Source organism: Mirounga leonina, unplaced genomic scaffold (assembly GCF_011800145.1).
Source record: "Mirounga leonina isolate KUSES-001 unplaced genomic scaffold, KU_Mleo_1.0 Mir_82, whole genome shotgun sequence".
NCBI lineage: Eukaryota > Metazoa > Chordata > Mammalia > Carnivora > Phocidae > Mirounga > Mirounga leonina.
In genome coordinates this window covers 43729751-43754544 of record NW_023270825.1, presented here as the reverse complement: position 1 = coordinate 43754544, position 24794 = coordinate 43729751, and the positions used below count along the sequence as shown (strand labels likewise).

At 43.6% G+C, this 24794-nt stretch overlaps 1 protein-coding gene across 4 annotated transcripts in view; it reads left to right on the top strand.

The window, feature by feature from the left end:
* SAMD4A (sterile alpha motif domain containing 4A) overlaps positions 1–24794 on the top strand; it is a 203983-nt gene that overhangs the window by 131529 nt on the left and 47660 nt on the right. For 3 of the 4 annotated variants that reach the window (XM_034992577.1, XM_034992579.1, XM_034992580.1), the window contains one exon: positions 22757–23020. The exons of the other annotated variant lie outside the window; for it this stretch is intronic. In XM_034992577.1, the coding sequence (XP_034848468.1) occupies positions 22757–23020 (264 nt within the window). The remainder of the gene's footprint in view (positions 1–22756; positions 23021–24794) is intronic. 4 annotated transcript variants of the gene reach the window in all.

Below are 24794 nucleotides of genomic sequence, written 5' to 3'. Positions count from 1 at the left end.
ATGAGTAGGTGTCTGGTGATGGACAAGTTACTTGGCCTCTAAAGCTCCTTTCTTCGTCTATGAAATGGGACTAAATTTCAGTAGGAGACCTCTTAAATGATTTGATCAGGATTGGTAGTTGATGTGTTGATTATAAGAGCTGTTTAAAGCAAGGAATCATAAAAAAAGGAATAGGACCATACATACTAACTTAAAGCATGAATACGTACATTCATGTGCTGTTTCTATATAGAGCAATGGATCTTTCTTTGAGGATAGCGCTCCTAACTCTGGCTGCTCTTTGTCTTTCCTGCATAATTCACACCCTGGATGCATGATTGTCTGTGATCTCTTCAAAATGGAAAAAGCATTTGAAGACATTTGCAAAAAAAAAAAAAAGCAATCAGAGCACAGAATCTTTCTGAATTCAACAGTAGATTTTTAAGCAAAACAATGACTATTTCTAAAACATGTAATGCAGTTTTTGTGCAATTAACTTTTTTATAATTCCTATGTCATCATTTGTTATACTTTTTTAAATGACATATTTACAGTAAGTACAACCGGCATAAACAGATTTGGGAACAAGATCAATGGACTCTTGGTCCCCCTCCAAGTTCTCTGGTGGGAGCAGAAGTGTACAATTGAATCACAGTTGAGGAGTTGGTGCATCATGGGCATCAGGGAGTAGTGTAAGGGGAAGGGAGAGTACTGGTTGGTCTATCAAGTTGGTTAAGTGAAGATGAGTTGAGAGCTACTTAGGGTTGTTGTGAGGATTTAATGAGAAATGTGTGTAGCGCACTTGCCAGTAGGAGATGCTCAACAAATAATAGCCCTCATTATTATTATTTCTTCACTTGTGGCTAATACTGATACAGTAAGGATTGCTTCTAACACCAGGCCAGGCTCTCCAGGAGATGGGGCTGGAATAGGCTCCCTGGGGCAGCCTTATGACAAAGCTCTTCCTACATGCTAAATTGAAATCAAGATGCTTTAACTCAGCTCCGCAAAGAGCTGGCCCTCCACAAATATCAATATACCCGTAAGGATTATTCCAGTGATATATCTTACTAAATGCCTTAAAATGGACTAGAAAAAAAATAAGAGTAGAGTAAGGTAAACATTTGTTGTTGCTTCTTCGGGATCCATTGCTAGCAGGCATAATTTTTTAAATCAGTGATATATGTAAGGATATTATTCAAATTTATAAAAAATGATCCTTAAGGGAGGCGCCCGTGTGACTCAGTCAGTTAAACATGTGCCTTCAGCTCGGGTCTTCATCCGGGGGTCCTGGGATCGAGCCCAGCATCGGGCTCCCTGCTCAGCTGGGAGTCTGCTTCTCCCTCTGCCCCTGCCTTTCCCTCTGCTTGTGCTCTCTCAAATAAATAAATAAATAAAATCTTTTAAAAAATGATCCTTAAGGAACAGAATTGGATTCACAAGAGACAAATGAGTTTATGCACATACATACGGGCCAGGGAAGTGCGGCTGGTCCCAAGAGTTTAAAATGTTTGGAAGAAAAAGAATGTGACGTAGTGAAAAGAGCAATGGGTTGGGAAAGTCACCTCACTTCTAACTCAGTGTGTGATCTTGCAATCTTGGGGACTCCCACATTGTCATGAAGGTACAAGTTTGGATGACCCCTAAGGACCCTTGTTAGTACTTTCATCCTACGCTTCTAAGGTAGGAGCTGATGAGGATACAATGCTGTTAGGTTGCGGTGAGCAGGAGAAGGAGGGTGCTGTACCACTGAACGTGCTAGGCTGGTATTCAAGCAGCAGGTGCCTGCCAAAGCCAGGGGGAGGCTCCCCGGATATACTCGGCATTAACTACACACTCAGCGAGAACCTGATAGGATTTCAGTTCCCGTCATTGTTAAAAGAATGTGAACACCAGTAACTGCTCGACGGAGTTTGGAAGTTTGGAACTGAAAAGTCTGGTGGACAGGGAATGCCCAGGAACCACTTTTTCACTCTACCTTTTGAAGTGAGTACCGTGTTAGGGCCACGTATCATCTACTAAAAATAAAAAAAGATACAAAAGGAATAGGATATGAAGATGTTCGTGAAGAGAGAGAAAAAAAGTCTTCTAAAAGAAAAGGCAGGGTGGTTTAGGCTGGAGTAATAAGGCTAAATAAGGAGTGGTTTGATCATTGAGAAGGACCTTAAAGTGCGTTAATAGGAAGGGCACTATCACGAGTTCCTTGGTCTCTGCCATATAGAAAGAAAAGAAAATGGGCAACGATTACAGGTAAAGATCTTGGTGATGATGAGACGCCTGAGCATGTTACGATGACAAATGTGGGTTCGCTACCCGGTTGGAGTTAAAACACATCAGAGGATAGACAGGTTCAGTTGCCCGGCGCCCACATCACGGATGACCTGAGAACCACTCCTGCTCTGTGATTGTGGCATCATCTTAAAGAGATTCTTTTGGGAGCAAAGTGAACTGTTTGAAGGTTCTTTGTTTTCAGAGATCTGGTAAACTTTCGGCATGTTACTGGTCTTATTCCTGTGCCATTAAGTTAAACATTTCCACAGAGGAAGGGGGGACATGCAGCTTTGGGGCTCTGTGTCAAAAGCTACTACCCATTTTGGGGCGCCTGGGTGGCTCAGTTGGTTAAGCGACTGCCTTCGGCTCAGGTCATGATCCTGGAGTCCCAGGATCGAGTCCCGCATCGGGCTCCCTGCTCGGCAGGGAGTCTGCTTCTCCCTCTGACCCTCCTCCCTCTCATGCTCTCTGTCTCTCATTCTCTCTCTCAAATAAATAAATAAAATCTTTAAAAAAAAAAAAGCTACTACCCATTTTGGATTAAAACACACACACACCACCACCACCACAACTTTTGCAATACCCAAGTCCAAATAAAATGAGACATGCATCCCTCGGTGCCAGTTTCCTGAGGAGCCGTCTCTGAGGGTGTCCGTGGTTGGTGACAGCACCCAACACTATCTCACAGAGCCTAGAAGTTCAGCTTCTCGGTGGAAGAAGGATAGTGGTGGCAAAGATGAAGACCCTGAGCGTGCTCCCCTAATCCATCATTATCGTCAAAGTGGAGCATAAGGGAGAGAACATATAATATAGACAAGTCTCATTTACATGGTGGGTATAGTCTTTAAAAATTGCCTGAAATGACCTTTATTTGAGTCAAATCATTTTCCCATCGACTAGAACTATGATTTGGGGTACACATTATCTTGGTTTCTAATTAATCTTCATTGGCAGGAACTCGGTTCCTGAGATTTTCTATCAAAGTTAATAATCTGTAAAGTATCTTAAGATAACAAATATCGAAAGGATTTCATCGGGTGATTTTTTTTGGGGGGGGGTAATGTGTATAATAGTCCTTTTCTTCAGTAAATTGGAATTCTTTAGATGGCTGTTTTTGGTTTTGGTTTGCTGTCTCTAACAAGTGCCATTTCTGTGGTGTTGGATGGGCAGGGCAGGTGCTGCCCTAAATCCCACCTCAGGCTGCATTTCTAAATGTGGAGAGTGTGGACCTCCTGAATACTTTCAGGAACTAGAGAGAGAGAGCTTGCTGAGGAGAGATGTTGATGGGAGGGCTTGACTAGAATAACGCCTGGATCTGTATCCACTGGGTGCTGTGGGAGAACATTCAAGACTGAAGCATGTTTGGGAAGTTGGAAGAGTTGGGGAGTAGTTGTTAGGCCTCAGGGAGCTAGGTTGTGAGAAAGGGAATTATTCACATATGTTCATCATTATCCAAGAAATTATTCTGTGCCTGTGATATTGTTATTAACTCTGCTGGTTTTAGCAGGATAATTTAAATATCCCAACTGAATGTTCTATATAAGTATTATTCTAAAAGCTAGAGCTCACTGCAAGTGTAATCATGGCATCTTTGGGTAAAAACGACCACATGCATACATTTGTTTACTTTTGGCAATGCAACTCCAAATCCCAAAGCATTGTGTGCTCAACTTCAGAGTTTTTGGTTCCCCAAAGTGTGTCTACCTGGAGTGTGAGCTGAGAACATGATTGAGGCCAGTCAGTCCCTAAGGCCGGATCTGAGTTGCAGATCCTAAATTCAAGGTAAGTCTCGGTGCATAGCTCACTGTTGTTAAAGAATAAGAATTGTCAGTACTCGGAGAGGGTAGGTGTCTTGCAAGCAAATGATGTGTTGCTTGAAGGCTTTCTTTTCAATCTATGAGATGTGCGAAAAAGAATGGAAAGCTTTGTGTGGTCACAGTTCTTCCCCTAATTTTCTGTGGGTGATCTCTCTCTCTCTAGCTAGAGGCAGCTGCTTAATTTTTATTTGCTTTTAGAGTTATTCTCTTGCTCCTCTTCCCCAGCCACTCAATCTGTATGCAGTTCCGAGAGCAGGCTAATTATGGGGTACTGGAGAAGCAGTTGCTCAGAGAAAAGCTCTTCAAGCATTCAACCGGGACGGCTTGATGCCGAGGTCTCGCTCGTGACCCTCTCCTCATTCCCGTGCACACGTCTGCACGGAAGCAGCCTTCCATCCTTGTGCAGTTGCAAGAACAAACTTTTTAGAAAGGTCAACACAAGAAATAAGTGCTTTTTCTGACAGGACAGAGCAAGCAGAGGATTTCATGTTTACTTCTTGGGTCTTCACTACAGAAACATAACCACAAAGCAGCCAAGAGAAAAAAAAGTGCCTTTCCTTAACCAAGGCTTTGTCATTTTGGCTGCCCCTGAAATGGCTTAGGAGCAAGGCGCTTTATACACTCGGGTCAAACTCTCAAACTGGCGTGACTCCAAGTGAAAGGGCTGCTAAAATTCCTTGACCCAGGAGATTGCTTTTGCTTGCAGGTCAATGTTTTCAACTCCACTTCATTATTGAGTAAATAATGGTTTACTTCCAGAGATCCTCCTACCCTGTGAGACCACTCTACCACTCTAAATGGTATGGGCTGAGAGAAACAAAGCATTTGAAAAGATAGTTCATTAGGAATCCTGACTTTTGGGGGTGGGAGGGAAGGATCCTGACTTTGGGAAAGAAGGGTGCAGAGGAACACCTTCCCTTCTGCCTCTCCCTCTTTTAGATCAGCTTAGACCCAGCCCTTTGGAATCATCCAGATTGGCAAAGATTTGAATGGGCCCTTGGCCAAGCTGTTGGAACTCTAGGAAAATCCTGCTTGATACCTGGATTTCTCTTCAACCTAATGAATCTATAGAATCCCATCCTAATACGCTAGATTACAGAATCAGAGTCCAGAAAGATCTCAGGCAATATTGGTTGTGGTTCAGAGCACATGCTTTGGAGTCAGACCAACCTGGGTTTCAATCCCAGTTCCACTGATTACTAGCTGTGTGACCTTGGAGAAATGCCTTAACCTCTCTTGGCCTTGATTTCCTCATATTACAAAGAGGGGAATAATCACCACCCATGAGTGATTGTGAAAGTCCTCTGGGTGTTTTCCCTTGAAGACATCCCTCCTGGAGACTTCTATCCTCCTATTTCAGTCCTGGTCTAAAAACTTGTTCTTCATTTTTTTTTAATTTTTAAAAAAATTGTTAAGTAGGCTCCATGCCCAAGGTGCAACTTGAACTCACAACCCTGACACTAAGAGTCACATGCTGTACTGACTGAGCCACCAGGTGCCCCTAAACCTAGTTCTCCTTCAGTTCTAGGAAATGTTCTCAAATTTTAAAAATCTTTTCCTCTCATTCATTCTGTGTTCTCTTTTTTAGGAACTCCTTTTAATCACATAATAGCTCTTCTCTAATGATACTGTTACTCCTTAACTTTTCCTGTCCTATTTCCACAATCTTTTCGTTCTACTTGCTGAGTGATTTCTAAGACTTTATCCTCCAAACCTATTATATAATTTTTAATCTCTGCTATCACATTTTCCCATTCTAAGAGTTTTTTCTTGTTCCTTGAATGTTCCTTTTTATATTGCATTCTGTTCTTGTTTCATGGGTGCAAAACCTTTGCTAATAGCTCTGAAGACATGACAGTTGAGTTTTGGAGTCTTTTTCTGCTCCCAACATTGTGCTTCCTTGGACTTTCTTTTTCTGTTTGTTTTGGACCCTGTCCCTCAAGTGAGAGTCCTTTCATTTAATGGGAAAGCTCTAGAACCTCATATGTGTGAATTCTATCACAGAGAGATCAGGTAGAGGTGTGGCCTGGCTGCTGCTATTGGGGGCTCACACAAAATACCAGCTATAATTCTTTTCTCATGGACCAGTCCATTTCCCCTAGAGGAAACTTTGTCTCCTCCTGGAAGACTCAGGCCTGGCTGCCAGGGTTCTAGGGGCTGTTAAGAGAAAGGTGCTAAGATGATAATCACTTGGTTTTATGAGGTGTGGGAGAGAAGCTAAGGGTCTCCTTGTGCCTTAGATATACTTTCTACCAAACCTCCTATTTTGGCCCCTCCCTGCACCCCTGCCTTTAAAGGTACCTGGTCTCTGAGTCCAGAACTTCTTGGCTCCTGTGGCATGAATGGCCGTGTTTCCCCTTCCTGTGGACATACATGTCATCTTTCTTTGGTCTGCTGAGTCAGTTATCCCATGTCCTGCTGTTTCCAGCTCCCAAAATATCATTGACTTCTGGTGATACCCACTGTCTTCTTCTGTCATCTCTCCTGAATTCTTTTCCTTATGGGTTTATACATTTGCTGTCATTTTAGTGAGCTTCCAGAAGGAACAGAGGAACATCTGCATAAATTGGAAGCCTATTTTAATTTGTTTACTTGTTTATGATCTGTCTCCTCCACTTGAATATAAATCCCAAGAAGTCAGGGGCCTGGTCTTGTTCTCTGAAGTATTCTTGTTGTCCAAACGCTGCCTAGCATATCACAGATGTTGAGTACTTACTGAATGAATGCATGCATGCATGCATGCATGACATGTAATATAGTTGTACAATGCCTATATCCCACTAAAAAATAATACTTTACCCATAACTATTTCTATCTTTGAGGATTAGGCAGTGAAATAAAACTTTATGCTACTCACAGATTTTAAATGGGGATAAATCTGCTTCTTTTTCCTTTTAAGTTTTTTATTTATTTTTTTAAGTAATCTCTATACCCCAAGTTGGGCTTGAACTCACGACCCCAAGATCTAGAGTCACATGCTTTTCCAACTGAGCCAGCCAGCCACCCTGAATCTGCTCCTTTTAAATTAAAATCTTTAATGGGGTGTACCTGAAATATCTTTACCTCCCCTAGAACTTCCCCTTCAAGCTTGAGATTTTCCTAATGGTGATCTTCTCACAAATCACTCTGGATAACTAATAGGATGTTGCCTGTTTCCGTTAAAGCAAGGGCTACATTTGGACGCTAAGAGACTGTTGGAAGTTCCCATGGCCAAGTAGAAGGATTCCTGGAACTTGAGCTTGGTGCCTCTCATTTATGATGTGACCTTCAGCCTGTCAGCCATCTTCCCTCAGTTTCCACTGTCTTATCTGGGAACTAGACTGCGGAGAACAGAAATATTGACTAAATGATCCCTGAAGTTTTTTTTCAGGCTCTAAAATGACAGATTCTGCAGTCCTGCTAATTATGAAGTGTCAGTCAATAATAAATAACTGTCTCTAAGGCCCAGATCAGACAATAGTGACATCCCAGTGGAAAATGCCTGGTCTTTTCAAATGACAAATCAGTTGATTCATTAGATAATTAGGTATATAAATGATGGCTTCTAGGTCTGTCTACATATAGACATCCCAGCTGCAAACCTCTCCATAAATGTATTGTCATAATTAAAATCACAGAATTAAAGAAATACAACCCAAACTGATGAGCAGGATTACTTGTAGTAGGGAAAGAAGTCTTCCAGGGTGAAGACTTTGACTAAAGAAGGTGTTGCTTTCTCTAGTCTACAAACAATACTTGATTTCACAGTGGTGGCTATCTCTCTGAGCAGTGAGGCAAAAATGAGAGGGTCCTGTGGCACATCTGGATTGGTGATGGCTAAACAGTGTAGACAGCTAATAGGAGAAGGACAGGTGCACAGAGTGCCCAGACCTGGAAAATGCCGACATCTGTGAAGATGCAATAGCCCTGATTCTGGAAACACGCTGATGGCATATGATCATTTTTTGGAGGTCCTAGTTCCTGCTGTGCTTGGGTTACACTGTTCATGCTGTTGTAAAAATCTATAGTTCTCAACGGTTGGGTTCTGCCTTGTATTACTCTGGTGTTAAATGAGGGATTATCCGTGGTAGATCACAGATCTATTATTCTATTCTTCTTTATCAATATCATTCATACAAAGATTAATAACCATTGATATAATATGAATGATGAAGACCCAAAGCATCAAGGCTCTAGTCTTAGCTTCAGTATCAACTTTCTTGAGTGGCCTTGGACAGTCACTGTATCTCTCTAAGCCTCTGATTCTTTAACTGATAAAATGGTGGGGGGCAGCGAGGGGAGAGAAGGTTGTAGAATAGATGATTCCTAAATCGTATTTTTAAATTCCCTTCCTGCTTTAAAGTTCTGGAATTCCGAGATAATTAGGGAGTAAATAAACAAGGGAAACAAATTGCAGCTTTATACCTTCCAGTCTTCTGAAAGTATTTTTGGAGGAAGGGCCCAAGAAATGTAGCACCATCACTAAAATTCCATCAGGACCAAATCCACTGGGCACCTAAACAACAGCAACATCTACTTTTCAATAAAATGTTGGCATTTATCTCGACCAGTTCTCCTGAGGTCTTGCGTCAGGAATGAAAGGCTCTATATCCACGCCCGAGAAAGCGGTACATCCGCCTCTTCGGGCACCTGGTGAAGCAGTTTCATTTCAGGGGGAATCATTTTTAAAGCACAGCTTTTTGTTCAGGGAAACATTGTGGTTATCTCACTTCTCCGAAGGAAAAAAAAAAAAAAAGCTACGTTGTTTCCCTTAAGTCTGGGGCTCCCCCAGCATTTAATTTAAAATGAAAAGATCCTGGTTTGGCTTCTTTATGCAGAGATTGCCTGACTCTGCCCTCAGACCACCCACACAAGACCCAAACCATAAGCTTTGTGGGTCATTTGGGGAAAGCCCAAATGGAAGAGAGAGGCTTTCCATGTGGTTGAGCAGGTGATTTCTAATTCAGTTATAGGGAATCTTCATGCATCTCAGATTCACGGATTTTAAATGATTGTATGGAATAGCCAACTTACAGCCAAGGAAACAACATGCACGTTTACCATGGAAGCAAGAGAGCAGAGCTTCTTCAGCTTTCATAAATGTCCCACTACTGTCATTCCAAAATGGGGGGCCGGGTGTATTACCACCTCCTCGAAAACACTCGTTAGTCCTTGAGATACTGTGGTGAATTCATTGAAATTGAAATCACCTAAAATTTTTACTTTCTCAGCACTTCTTCACCTTCGTGCAAAGTGTTACTTAGAATATTAGCACTGCCTTACAGCTCCTCGCTGTTGTGTGCTTCTCTCCCTAGCAGGTGGTGGCTTAATACATAGTAAAAGGTACTGATTGTTATCTGGGCAGCCCTGTCTCCTGTTACACTCTCCTCGTCCTCTGTGGCCCTGTTGACTAGAGACACTAAGTGTTTGTTGAATGAGGAAGTTAGCTGAACCTCTCTCTTCCCAGGAAGGGAAATTTCAAAAATTTCAAAAAAAATTTTTGAAAGATTTCAAAAGCAGTTTTCCACACATCATCTTAGCGGGTCTTTCTTGATCACCTTTCCTGGTGCCCAGCATATGCTCCGCACACAGGGCACATGCTCAACAAATATTGGATGGATTGATGGATGGATGAGGATGAGGCAAGCAGCATGTGATCCCACAGCAACCCTGGGAAGTAGGTAAAGAGGTATTACCATTATTAGAACTGTATTCCACATGAGATCCTGAGACCCTGAGGAGCCAATGGACTTGCTCGGGGTTTTGGATATTGAGTGTTCAGCGTCAGGGCTGAGAGTCTAAGTCCGCAAGTTCTTTCTGCCGTAAGAGGCCCAGTGTAGTGTTGGTCATAAGAAGGCAGGCTTGCAAGTCAGAGAACCTTGGTCTTGAACCCTGGCTGTCTGATCTTTGACAAGTCCATTACCCGCTGCAACTCAGCTTCCTGTCTGTGAAATTTGTGTTGGGCAGGGTGGAGGGAGGAGTAATGGTAGAACCTGCCTCTGAAGGCATTAAATGAGGACTAAATGAAACAACGTCTACCTATCTGTACCTGACATTTAGTTGGCATTGACACTGACGCTGTGCTCACGGCCACGTGGCCCCTTCTTCAGAGAATGAAGGAACAGGAGAGGTGGTTCTTAGGGATGGGTCTTTTAGGTTGCATTTGGGGAAATGACAGTACAGTATCCCCAGCCTGGGGCTGGTAAGAAAGAAGCAGAGTCAGGAGACAGGGCATTCATTCATCCAGTCACCCTTTCATGAGATCCTAAAATGTGCAGGAGAAATGAGAGCATTGGATGAGCCAGGAGTGGGGAGGATGATATAGTGTCGTGCCTGCCCTTCTCCAGAACCTCGCCTGTGGTGAGCACCTGGCAGAGCCTTTACCCTCACATCCCTGGCTGGCTGTTCTATTGGTATTACAAGGCAGACTTTTTAAAAATATGCAGAAATAAATAATGTGGGGAAAATACCTTGTCCAGATGAGAATGGCACTGCAGAAATATGCTAATAGCATTATAGCATTGTAGAAGGTTGGCTCAGGGAGGGGCTGAGAGACCATCTGCTGAGCTATAATGGCTTTTTCACTGTTGTGCCCTCAGCTTTTAGAGCACGGAACATGGTGGGCACTCAACACGTATCTGATGAATGAATTAATTAAGTCACCTAGTCCATGCCCTTGTTTTGCCTATGAAGAACCCAGTGTAACCCAGCCACATAATAGGTGCTTAGCTTGACTTGAATTTCTAAATATAATGGAGGTACTTAGAATTTTCAATAAGAACTTTGGACAATCAGTATTGCTTACCAGTGTTAGGACAAAGAAAGAGAGGGTCTCATGAGGTGTTCTGGGCACTGAAATCTAACGGTAAAGAAGGTGATTCACATGCCCTGACCCTCCAGAAAATAGAAATGAAATGTGAACACTAAAATGTGTGAGAGGAGGGGTGCCTGGGTGGCTTAGTCGGTTAGGCGTCCGACTCTTGATATCGGCTCAAGTCATGATCTCAGGGTCATGAGATCAAGTTCTGCATTGGGCTCCCCACTCAGCAGCCGGGGGGAAGGGAGGACGGGGGAGTCTGCTTGAGATTCTCTCTCTCTCTCTCTCTCTCTCTGCCCCTCCCCCAGCTTGTGCATGCTCTCGATCACTCCCTCTCTCTCAAAAATAAATAAATAATCTTTAAAAAAAAAATAAAATGTGTGAGAGGAAAGGAAAGACCAAGTTGAGTCTGAGTCAAAGGAAGAGGATTCTGATTAGGGCAGAGAAAAGTTTGTCAGTGTAAGGATTCTGAAAGAGCAAGGAAGATACCCTTTTGGTATGACAGACCATGGTGGAAATTTATCTCTCGTAAATCTGTGAAGTAATCAGAGATATTTTTCATACCGTCCATAATATGCTGAAAATGATCTGTGAATGTCATTAGATTGGCTAATACTTGGAGTTGATTTTTCCATTAGCAGTGTTGGTTTCCATTTGAGGTATTCTTACTCTGACAACTGATAATTAATATTTCTGTAGCACTTTACACTTTGCAAAACCCTCTTATGTACATTAAATGATTGGACTTTTTCCAACAATCCCATGCTGTATCCTTTGATATCTAATATTGGGGGAAACTGAGGCACAGAGAGGTTATATGACTTACTACCCAAATCCCAAGTTCTTCTCGCTCTAGCAGGTTGCTTTTTGTATGGTTGATGCCTATCCCAGAATCAAGAGAACAGGTGTCAAGCCAGCAGGTCAGAGCTGGATATGTAGGCAGTGTGTCTTAACCTTGAATATACACACAAATCCCCTGGCATCTTAAAATCAGATCCTGGTTCTGTAGGTGTGAGGTAAGGCGGGAGAGTCCAGCCTTTCTGGGGAAAAATAAAAGGCTCCAGGTAATGCCAGTGCTGCTGGTCCATGGATTTAGAACACAGTTTTTGCTGTTTGTGAATCAGGTATGCTTTCACCAGCAGAATTTCCGGACTTAGAGAAAAGATGCTCAGAGCTTCCTGCAGCTGATTCACATTCAGGGAGGGCCTCCAGCTGAGCCCTGACCCTCTCTTCCTGCTCGGCAAGAGTGAAATGGCCACAGCAAGAAGCAGGCACTATTGTTCAGGAATAAAAACATGTGTCTAAGGGGTCTTCACAAAGTTCTGCCCAGGTATCCTTCAGGTTGGAATTCTGGAGGCAAAATAGCATTTATTTTACCTGGAGGGCAGGGCAAGAGTGATAAGATCCTGAGCTGAAGAGCCCGAGCAGAATTCTGCATGTGAATCCAAAGCAAACAGGACTTGTTTGGTAGGAGAAGCAATGATTTGTATGTTGTCCTTTAAAAGCCACTTGAAAAGGAAACGAGATGTCCATTCTCTGTGGGCATCTTATTAAGACCAGGCAGAAACATCATCCAACTTGGGGAAGTTCGCAATGTCTAGGATAGGGGACAGAGTTTGGGGGGGACACTCAAGCAAAAAGATAGCCCAAGACGGTAGTTCTCAGCCTGGCTAGCCATTACGGGTACTCGGGTGCATTAAAAAGTATGAGTCTCTGACCCCACTATAGGGATTTTCTCTTACTTGGGTCTGGAATGGGGCCTGGGCAACAGGATTTTTTTAAAGGCTCCAGCAAGGTTGACTGTGTAGCCAAGGTTAAGAACCACAAGCCTAAGGCAAAAATGTGGCAAATGTGACAAACATGCCCCAGGATGGGAGGTGGAGTGAAGAGTTTGTATCAATATATGCACACAGTGGGTTCTTATTATTTGCAATCGTTAGGTTCTATAAAATCACTGTGATCACTGGATTAACAAATCCTGAACCATTGTTTCTGGGGGAGATAGAGGGTGATGTTCCTGCAAGCCTCACATTTTCATCAACCAATCAATACATAACTTTGTTTCATATGTGTTTAAAGACATCTCATGCCATATATATTATGATGCATTAGCCTTGAACTCAAGGCCAACAGCATTATAACTCATGCTTCAATGAAGCTTATCTAACACATGTATTTTCTCTGTAAGGCACATCACAGCCTTCTTGCACTTAGGAACACCAGAGAACACCTCAGCACTGCTACACTTGGGGGCCATTAAAAATAGCAAAATCACCAAAGAAAGACATGAGAGTGAGAGAATCATGGCACTACACAGGCCTGGAAAAGGCCACTTGCTTACAGGACGAAAGCGGACACAGGAAGGCAGAGCCTCAGCAGGGAGCATGTGCATCAGAGACTCTGGTTTTTTGCCACTCTGAGCACATCCGTGAATGACCATGAAAATGCGGTGAGTGTCGATTTGGGGCCTACAAATAAAGTTTAGCAAATCGGAGAATTCACAAATATGGAATCTGTGAATACGGAGGATCCACAGTAGATAAGACAGGTAATAGGAGAACAGACGACACGTTATACAGTTGGTGTGACAGGTGAGGAGGACCCGGAAGTCGGCAAGGAGAAAAAGGAGGCGACCTATGGATCTGAGCTGGCCACCTGGGTTCTGCCCAGCCCTCCTGATCGCCCTGTGGCCCCTCTCTCTTTGTTGCCAGGATCCAAAGTCTCCATATAGCCCTTCCCATCTCATCTCCAATAAGAAATGAATGCTGTTCGACTCCTGTCCTTAAACTAGAAACTAAATTCCCGGGGGCTGAATTATGCCAGGAACCTCGTGCCTGCAGCGTCTCTGGAAGTCTTTTATTGCAGGACTGATTTATAATACCCAAATAGATGAGTTGAGAGCAATTACATAAATGCTGTTTCTCTGGGGTAGAGAAGAACAGTACGGTTTAAGTGAAAAATGCCGTGCCAAGTCAAAATTTCAAATCGGTATGTGTAATCACAGACCACAGTAGATCAATTTTACAAACACAGTACCAACATCACCATGTTCCAACACCCACAGGGGCTGCCTGTGACAGTTGGGAATCCAAGAAGGTACTGAAGGTGAAGCAGAGTGGGAATTGGAATGTGTGTAGCCTCAATAGCTTGTCTTGAATCACATGGTGAATTCAATCAAATATAATTAAGAAGCCAGGAGAGCCCAAACCATTCAATTTCTCTTAATTAGCAACAATAAAAAAAATCATCTCATTAGCTATGTAAGCTCAAATTGCGGGGTTTTTGAATGGTCATTTGTGTGTATTATTACATTTGACATTTAGATTGAATGCTTTGATGAAAACAAGAACCAATTCGCTAATCAGTAAATTGCCCTGCGAGTCACAATGCTGAGAAACTCCAGTTCTCATTCTTCTATCAAGTAACTAAGTTAAGAATTAGTCAGAATAATACATTTCTAATTATTTATCACCCTTCTCCTAACACTAGAAAGAGAAGAAAAAAGATTTCTGTTTGATCAAGGCAGAGTTCAGAGTTTCACGCCCAGAGAAATCCTGGTACCAGTCATGCATTAGGCTGGGGCTGAGCTGAGGCCCAGATGGCAGGACTTATGCATCTAATGATGCCAGTCCTTGCCTAATGAGTGCCATGACATTTAAGAGACACGTCGCCCTCTTATCTGGGAGCCTTGAAGTTCCAGCAGCAGACTTTGCCTGAGGTTCAGCTCAAGGCAGGAGTTCATAGACAAGGTTTTAAAATATCCTTTGTGAGCCCCTTTCAAGGGATTGACCTGCTTCTCTGGACAAGCGTTGCTAACAGTGTCAGGATGTAGAAGTCGCCGATGATTTGTTCAGTGACTGCCGTGGCCTTGGGACCGATGATGCTCTGAGGGGGGCTGAGTCGTTCAGTCATGAAACCCTGGCTGTTTGCAGTTCCATGCTAGGATTGCTTTCCTGGTACCCATGCTCAGTGAGCAGCTCTGACGTCATTAAACACAGGATGGACATTGCATTTTGTAAAGCTAAGAAGCACCTCCTGGGTAGGCCTGTGAGCAGTTACAATTTGACAGTTGTCTTTTAAGAAAAGGGCAGGAGAGAAGTTTTGTCATCGAGGATCTAGTTTTCTGAGTGTCTCCACTTTCTTCCTGGAACACAATGACCAGGGCATTGTTATGGATGTCGGAAAATGAAAAAGGACCTGCCCTCTTAACTCCACTCCTGGCCACTGGCTTGACTCAATTATTTACTCTACTTGGTGTCATCAACAAAATGATTCAAATTCTGCATCTCTGTCTAAATTCATTTCTGGATTTCATCTCTTCAGTCTCTATGTAGGTAGGAATTCCATGGACAAGCCCCAGGGTTGAGTGTATGTAGATATAAATATAGATGGGGAAAGAAACAAAATGCAGGAAAGTAGAAGTTAACCCAGTATGCAGAAACTTTAGAAGTGGCTGGGTTGATCCCGCAGTCCCTTGAGTTGGCTTAAACATCCGCTTCCGTGGTGTCAAATTACTTCCATAATTGATGTCATTGGTTTTGATGGGATGGAATGAGAGGATTTGGGCAGTTTCCTTTTAGGACTGCTTGGTTTGAAGTTAAATTTGTGAGTAAGATTCAACCAATTTCTATAAAATGTATATATTGGCTTCTTATCTAACTTATTTCATAAATAATGTCAATATAAAGTCAAATAGCCGTTATCCAAAATAGATTTTCTACTGGATGACACCCAGTTTTGCCATTATAGAAACTGACAAAAGAGGACAAATGAAATGTACCAAAGATGAACGCAGCAATAAAAGTCTGCCAGAAACATCCTAATTTACTTCTTAAAAGCCCAAATGTTTAAGTGATAATGTGAAGGCAGAAACATACGTCTTTGCTCTGCCCAAAGGCTGAGCCGTCTGGAGAGTAGTAAGAGCTGACATTGGTGACAAGGACTGCCTTATGGAAAAAGCCTCTCCAGGTGCTTTTCCCTGCGTCAGAATGCTTTCGTTTCAATACCGTATGAAAATGAGATTTAATAAGGAAAAAGAGATTTGGCAGTGTGTATTTGTCAACCTTGTTGCAATGTTCTTTGCGGCTTTATCTTCTTCCAGAGTCTCCATTTGTTTTGTTTTGTTGCTTAGGCAAGTGTACATTTTCTCTTTCCTGAGAGTGTGTGGCTTCCTCTTTGGGCTCGTCAGGAACACCCCATCAACCAACCACATCTTTGCTTTGTAGCATGTTCTCTCTTCTTCCCCCAGAATGAGGTGGAGTCTGAAGCTGTTTTTGGGGAATCATCTTCTGGTGTCCAGATGTTGTAAGCACTGGTTTTCCAAACCTTTGAACAAGAAGCAGAGAGCAAGCATGCAGAGTTGAGGCATATAACCTTCTAGATTTGCTTTTAATCTATTCCCTGAGGCAATGATGGCAGAGCATGTTAATTTTAACCTTAGTAATTAATAACCCCTTTCCTCCCCCCTTTTACACAAATCTGTACTTGGCCATAAATGTGAGTGGTGTTATTTTGTCTTTTTTTGCATGATGTCACTGATCAAACACTCTGGTTTTATTTTTGTTTTGTTTTGCTTTTTAATGTATTCTTGCAGTACTATTAATCTTTTCTTCCCCAAAGATTCCCACTACAGGGCCTCAGATTACTGGTTGTGGCTCCACAAAACCAACTAAAGAAGAGGAATCCAGGGTCTAGTATCATTTCCCCACCACCAAGCCTCTAAAATGCTGGCTTTTTTTTTTTCTTAAGCAAATGCCTGGAATCATTCATGCAAGTGGTGTTAACAGAAGTCTACTCTTTGAAAATGGAAAACCTTTAGTAGCAGTTCCTTAGATGCTCTGAAAGTACTCTCGAGAAATTCTTGGATGGCACCTGAAAGATGCCTGATAAGCAGGCCTTAAATCTAAAAGAATGAACAGAAACGCTCCCCTAGTAACTTTGAAACAATAGCCAAAGCTATTTTGTAGCTGGCGGTGGGTTGAGTTTTTTCTCCTTTAAACTGGACAAGTATCAAACCATCTCCTACAGCAAAATTTAAGAATATGATGTGAGCCCTCAAATTGGTGTATTCAGCAAAGGTTCTATGGATACCCTGAATTTCTTTTGGGAGTAAGTCTAGAAAACATTGTTAAAGTTACATGATTAGCAACTTACACGTAGAATATTCTGTAGGCTTTGTCATAGTGTGTTGACATATGCAGTGTGTATCGCAGGAGTAGGGAATGGCCTAGGACCTTTCAGTTTAGGAAAGAAATTTGAAGTTAGGGATGCCTGGGTGGCTCAGTCGTTGAGTGTCTGCCTTCGGCTCAGGTTATGATCCCAGGGTCCTGGGATCGAGCCCCACATTGGGCTCCCTGCTTAGCGGGGAAGCCTGCTTCTCCCTCTCCCACTCCTCCTGCTTGTATTCCCTCTCTCACTGTGTCTCTCTCTGTCAAATAAATAAATAAAATCTTAAAAAAAAAAAAGAAATTTGAAGTTGATAGTTTAAAATAATATGCCAATGTTTGGTTTCCTCATTCTACTTCTTAAAATCCCTAAATTAGGATGAGTTATTTTTTTGCAAATTTACTCTCAGTTGGACTAACTTTTATCACGTGAGCATCTAGAATTTGAAAATTTTAATGAAGCACACATTTTTCTGTGAGAAGGGCAGCTTGTTGAATGGAGAGACTGGCTTAGGGGTAAAAAAGATTAAAATTTCCAATCCCATCTATGTGGCTGAACTCATAAGGGCATGATGAGGAGACAAAACTCAACTTTGGGTTGAGAAGACAAGCTATTTGGTTTGAGGAAAGAGGGTGCTATTTGAGGAAAGAGGAATATGGGAACACTTACTGCCCTTATTCAAAAAGAAGTCAGCTTCTAGAGTCTAAACTCTAGAACAAATGTTAAGCCTATAAGGAGTCGGAAACACATAGTGGTAGCAATGCAAACAGCTGGTGGATGGGATTGGAGGAAATACTCTGATGATGAGAGGTGTGCAGAAGACTTCGAGCATGGCAGTTCCTGAGGCTGCCTATACTGCCCATGGAAACCTCACTCAGCAAATCAGAGAACAATAATCATCCCTATCATTTATTGAGTTTGGGCCTCAGTTTTTAATGTAGAAAAAAACCAGGGTCCCCATAAAATAAGAATTGTACTCTGAATCTACTGATGAAAAAAGTGACCAAAAGAGCTATGAATTCAGCAACATGTAAATTAATTTGCCTTTTATTAATGTTAATACTCTGCATATATATAAAAATGATTTACAACACAGTATTTCATCGATGAACGAAGTGTGCACATAGGGATTTTAAGGGACATTGACTACCCAGGGGACCAGAGCTCATGACTTAGGAATTCTTGAGTTACCTTTCAGGGGGCTTTCAGCTCTGAAATGTTATGAATCTAGGCTCCTAATAATAATTTTTAAAGCAGAAATTGCATTCAATGGATAAGTTTCAGGAGAACAGGGAAGTATGCAATGTATCTTTGAAAGATCTCCATTAGGGTTTGTTAGGATAAAGTTTCAGTGACAGTGGAGTTCAGTTAGCTGGACTGTTCACCTGTAGGGATCACTTCTCTCCTCGACAGTGTGGTATAATGCTTAACCTGACAGTGAACCAAGGAGCTTGTTGGGCCAGGATCCCCAAACTTCCTCTTTCTATAAGCCCTATTATTTGTCACATTAGAAAGCAGAAAAAGTAGTTCTACCTAACTTTCTTAAAAGAGTCTGTCTCAAAAAGCCTTTCACTGAATTTTATTTCAGTAACTAAACATCGAGCTGAAGTCAAGTTTGGTCAAAGGAAAGGGGTAAGAAATCTGATTTCCAGGCTTTCAAAAAAATACTTAAAAGAACAGATCCCAGAGCCAGGTATCGTATCTTCCTCTAAAAAGATGTTGACAGGAGTCTCATCAAAGATGTTTCAAGATGAAAATGAAATCATAAAGTTAAATGAGGTCAGAGAAGTGGGCTAGCCAAGAATGGTATGACAGAGTTTATTGCCAGATTATAAGACCCTCTGTACTCACATCACACGGCTCCACGGCTGTAGCAAGATTATTTTTAGCTGTTTTTTCCATATTTCAACTAGACTTATTCAGTATTGGTTATTTATTTTTTGGTTCACTTGAATTTATAAATGCTCCCCAAATCACAGTATTCTATTGGCATACATATGTATTCCTACAAGGATATGTGGACATTCCTGAAATTTCCTGTAAGAACACATAAGCAATATTGAACCTATATTTCCTTCTAAAAATAATAAGCAATATTGAATCTATACCATACCCTATATTAAGTTTTAGCTTCAGTTTTTCAAGAGCAAAAGAGGCACAACCTTGCTCCCCTGGTAATTTTTAGTAGGATTTTCAATATAATGAATCCACCCAGAAACACGCTGTCCCTCCCCTCTCGCTATTATAAAGTCACAAATGCAATATAAATTCAGCACTTCCATTCTGCTGGAACCTGTCAATTTCTACTCTATATTGAGATTTTTTTTTTCCCAAGGTGTACTTAATTCTGCAGTGTTCGAATATACCTGGGGGCAGCTTCAGTCTGATTGAAGCCTTGGCTGTTGTCTGCTGCAGGGCAGTCAGCAAGCGGGAATATTCTAAAGGTCTGCCTCTAGCTAGAGTCATTCTGGGACAGCTAACAGAAGATTGTTTTCACTGCTCTCCCTCCCTACTCACAGGAAAAAGGAATTTTTATTTATGTATTTATTTTTGCTTGAATATCCATTTTCCCTCTATTTATCACCACCTCAGGTGAGTTCTTTTGGTTAAAAAAAAAAATGGAGCTAGGGGACAACCATCAACGCTCTGCCCCTGGCCGCCTCATTAATGCCACGGTGGTGTGGCCTATTTTCTGCACTCTGCCCATGGCATTGATTGTTGCCTCTGCCACTTTGTGCCGAACAAAGCACCCCAGCACACGAAGTAACACCAGAATTGGCCTTGTGGTCAAAGCCTCTACCTAGTATCTCTACCTGAAGAATTGTCTTCACCCCAAAATGGCACTTTGGGTAGGTCACCTGTCACCTGCGTCTGTCTCCTTCCTACAGGAAGACGAGCCTGTCTTGCCTCGGGGCCTTGGTTCTCTTTGGAGAAATAAGGCATTTGCCCAGCATGACTTTGCCCTTATGGAGGGGTGGCGCCCTGCCTGGGTCTACACGCATGGCCCTCTCTGCAAATCGGAAGCTTAGTGTGAGACATTTTGCTTGGCTGCCAAAGGAGGTTGACTCCTAAGCAGACCTTGCTGTTTTGGTGTCAGCTGTGGGAGTCTTTGTGCTACAGACAGGGTGGGGCCTGTACTAGAAAGTTACTGGGAAAAGGCCCGGGCACCTCAGCTCTAAGTGATTTTTTATTAGAGGCAGAGGCCAAGTGGATGCCATGTCCCCTGTGACGTCAGTCAAGCTCAGGAATATACGAGGACATGGGTGTAGTTGTCTATGAATAAATCCCTATAAGTCCCATTAAGTTAGGTAACTACTCTCTTGTTCCATTCTAATAACCAGTGGATTCCTTGGATATCGACAAGCATCCCCAAGGATGCCCATCCATGGGAAGGTAGTGTGGCGTTTAAGAAAACTTTAGGCGGAAAGATGCAAATGGGCTCCATCCAAAAATGGAAGTCAACTACTACATATTTGGGGTATTGTTCTCAGTATCTAAAGATGGGAACTCTCTTAGCCTCACTTAGGACTCACTTGTCGCCTCTAACCAAGCCTCTAACTGGCTCTGCCAGGTCAAGGCTGTGTGTCTCTCTTTAGCAAGGCCCATTTTTATGGTTTGGGGCTTACTCTAATCCTGGCCGTGAGGAGGGGCCCTCAGGTCCACTTGAGGCATACCTGGCCGGCACCATTCAGAGCATCCATCAGAGAGTCTGAAACGGTTGCCAAGGTATCAGAAAGCTAAGATGTCTAAGCTGGACCATCCCGGCACTCGGTGCAGCCCTCAACAAGTCTGCCCAATTTTATATAAATACTTAGACAGGCATGAAATGGATTTTCTGGATGTCTGGCTTTTCTTCCTATTGGCTTCTCTCTTCATTTTTACTGCTGCTTCCTTTTTATTTACTTTTTTTCTTTCTGTCTTTTTTTTTTTTCTTTTTCTCTTGCTAATTCTGATCCAGCCAGGTAGCAATGCGTTTTCCAGGGAGCCTTTTTCAGTAGTTTCTTCCCTACTCTATTTAGTGGAAAAGCAAGCTATTTCAGCCTGTTAGGGTCAAAAAAATTTTTTTTAAACAATATTCCCTTTGCATTTTTTTTAAGTCCAGTGATAATTCCTTGCCTTTGATAGAATCTACCTCAGGTGGGAATCTCTCAGGTTGCAAATAGTAAGCTTGGCAGCTCCCTTTTTGCCTCCCTGTTTTATTAATGAAGAAGCTTCTAGCCCTTCCAGCTGCCCCCCTTTCACACAAGCTGCCCCTTCTGGCTGCATGAAGAAGCCACATGGAAGGAAACATTGACAACAGAGATGTGAGCCCCATTGCTCTCGGGGCCTGGTCGATGCCAGCTGACCACGAGCTACCTTCCCACACCCACCACTACCCCCAAATACACTTTCTGGAAACCCGCAGCGTCTTGGCTCTGGTCTTTCTCTTTGAAGTGGGGGCAAGGTAGTCTGCTGCTCAGGTCTTTGTGGGGTGGGCGCTGCTAGGTCTAACACAGAGCAGAACTTCTTACACTGTGGTGTCAGGTCTGCTTACTAAAAAACACAGGTTAACACCAGCAAAGAAGTGCTTGTCCGGGCCTGGGAGAGCAAAGACCTCACTGTAGGGGAGACGGCCTGAGATGGAACTTAATGGCTTCCCTGAAAAAATGTTTAAAAATGCATGTGGCTCAATTCCATGTGCCCGCGGCCGCAGTCAAAACAACCCGGACCTGTCAGGAAGCGGGGCCGAGAAAATGTTATGAATAGACTTACTTTGTAAAGTTGTGTCACTTTACACGCCCAGAAAAGCCCACCGAGGGTAACGTCGGCTCTCCCGGCTTTGATTTTGGTGAAATCCCTCCCTCAAAGAACCTCCATTTAATTTGGCTAGTTATGGGAGTTGTGTTGCTTTTTCCTCGTTTTCTGGAAAAGGAATGTTAGAACGGGGGTCGCACAGATGTGGCCCACTGCGCGGAAGCATCGACCCGCGGGGGAAAGCGTTCCCAGCTCGCTGCGAGCGCCCCACCGGCTTCTGAATGAAGCCCTTGTTACCTGGCACTGTTTCCAGTGTGAAGTTTGGCGTTAACCTGTGAAGCCCAGGGAAAGAATCGGCCCTTTCACACACGGCTGCCCGTGTCCCGTACAGACCCTGAGGTCCGCGTCCACACTGCGGCCCTCGCAGAGCCCGCACCCCTCCGGAACTGATAGATCCCCTGCTTCCTGGCTGCCAGGCCTAGTCCACCTTCTAGTTCAGCCCCGCAGAGATCCCAAACGGTGACCAGCCTGCCTGCCCTTCAAGGAGTCCACCCTAATGACATGGGTAACGTCGGGTTCTGGGGGTTTCCAAAAAAAAAAAAATGTCCAGGACACGTTCTTTTCGCTCTTGGCAGATGGCCACTTTACCAGGCTGTCGAGCCTCGCCTGATTTATAGGCCTCCTGCCACGGATCCTGATTTCTAGAGTTAGAACGAAAACCAGATCCTGACCCACAGAGGCTAAGGCCAGATGTGTGGGCACTGTAGGTTTAGCCTCCTTGGGGAAACCCAACCCACCAAGAGGTCCAGACAGCATCCTTTTTAACCCCCTGAAGGGAAGGCCCCTGCCAGGCCTGTATTCAGCCTGCGGGGACCACTGATAGAGTTGGCAGATAGTTAGCATCATCTCTCAGGGTTAAAAGGTATTGTGGGTTCTCTGTGGCCCAGGCTAAAGTGGGGGGAATAACCTATTTCATTTTATTTTTTTTTTCCAGTTCTCTCAGGCCAGGCACACCACAGCCCTTTGAAACGATCTGTGTCCCTTACCCCACCCATGAATGTGCCAAACCAGCCTCTAGGACATGGATGGATGTCTCATGAGGACTTACGAGCTAGAGGACCCCAGTGCCTCCCATCCGATCATGCCCCCCTGTCTCCACAAAGCAGTGTAGCCTCTTCAGGAAGTGGTGGGAGTGAACACTTAGAAGATCAGAACACTGCTCGTAACACATTCCAAGAAGAAGGTAGTGGTATGAAAGGTGAGTGACTAAACGAGAAACCACTGGGAACAGAGTCCATCCCTTTATTTGGAGTCAGAAGGGTAAAAAGAGAGAGAGGCAGTCAGCAAGAGAGGAGCCCAGCCCCCTCCCCAGGCTTGTGCATTTGACTCAGCCCTTGCAGAGCTCCAGGGTCGACCACGGCGGAAAGGACTCCAATTCCCCTTCCAGGGTATCTTGCCAAAACCTGGGAAGCAGGAACCAGAGCAAGAGAGGTCAACACTTTTTTTTTTTTTTTTAATGCAGTGACTTACAGGCAATTAAATGAGTCACCGCTAATGGTGATAGGATCTACTGTGCTCATACATTGCTCAACCTGTCCTGTTGGGAAAGGCACTGAGCTACTCCAGCCTTCTACCTCGTTGGCCGCGGCCAGGGAACCGTCAATAATTTAGCAACACAAACCACAGGATCTTTCTTTTAAGTCTCTCTTAGTGCAGAATTGTAGTCGTGCTTCCTTTCTCTCTCCCTTTTCCTTTGATATCCGAAGACACTTTGAAACCCTTTCCTCTGCATCTGTTTCAGGGACATGAATAAAATACCACTGAGAATCTCTGACAGTGTTTTAAGCCTGATAATGGATTTGCATACAGGTGATAAAGGCCTTCTTATGCAGCATAAATAAATGTTTGTACATTGCCCTGTAAATCTATCCTCTTCTTAAGCTACTCATCAGGAGATAGAGATTTCCAAATTACGCAGATAGGCTCAAAGAGGATACGTGCATTTTGTATTTTTAGACACCACGTTGTTCGAAGTCTGGGAAGTCCTCGGGAAGGATGCTCATCAGAGACCCAGGAATAACAATTTTAGATGGAGAAACAGTAACTAGCCTTGCTTCTGGGAGTACAGTACTGAGTGGGGCTCTGAGAGCGGCCTTCTTTGTTGGCATCCAGAGTCCTGAGGTTTTGCTGTCTCCAACCTTTCCCTCGAGAAGGATCAGTGTTGAAGTAGGAGGCTCTGCACCGAGTCCCCTCCCCGCCACAGAAGCATGGCACAGAAAGACACCCATGACCACCCAGGGTGAGAGCGCCAGGCTGATGCAGGGAGCCTGTCCCTTAGGGGAATAAAGCTGCCGGGAAGTCGCTTCCCTGGTGCATTCCTTGAGTATTCTCTCCCCAGCGGCAGACAGGCCCGTGTGCTCCCCATGCCACCCCCATCCCATGGTGAGTGCCCAGAGTGAGTGGGATGTGTCTTGATGCTTTCTTCTGCTGATACAAGTGGGTCTTTAAAGGTGTTTAACAGACAGCACAAACAATGGCTCATTTTGGCATGGAGGGGATGTGTGTCCTCTTTCTCTTTCACAGTTTTTGAGGGAATGTGTCATAATTTTGGAGACCTAGCAAAACTCATTTCTGAGTTCATGCTACATGGTTATGTGCTCAAGCAGCTGAGCCCCAGGTGATAGGTAGCAGATGAGCCTCAGCCATGCTTTAGGTAAGCCAGCAGGCCAATCTGTCACTGGGGCACCCGAGTACCTGAGGGACCGAGGGAGGCAGGGCCAGCCATTGCTCTGGACTAGCTTCTTCCTAGGCCAAGTGGAGGGTCTGGGTGGCATGTTTCCAAGAAAGTGTATATGCAGTTCTAATAGGTAACTGCGGGAAGGAGGCCTTGGCCTTTGTGTTCAAGGGCAAGCAGGGTCCTGCGGAAAGGCCGATCTCTGGGTTACAGACCTCTCCCAGAGAGGAATGCTGGTCCTGTCTCATTATAAGAGGTTTGCTTTCTTTCCTTTCTTCCTTTTACTTTTCTTTCTTTC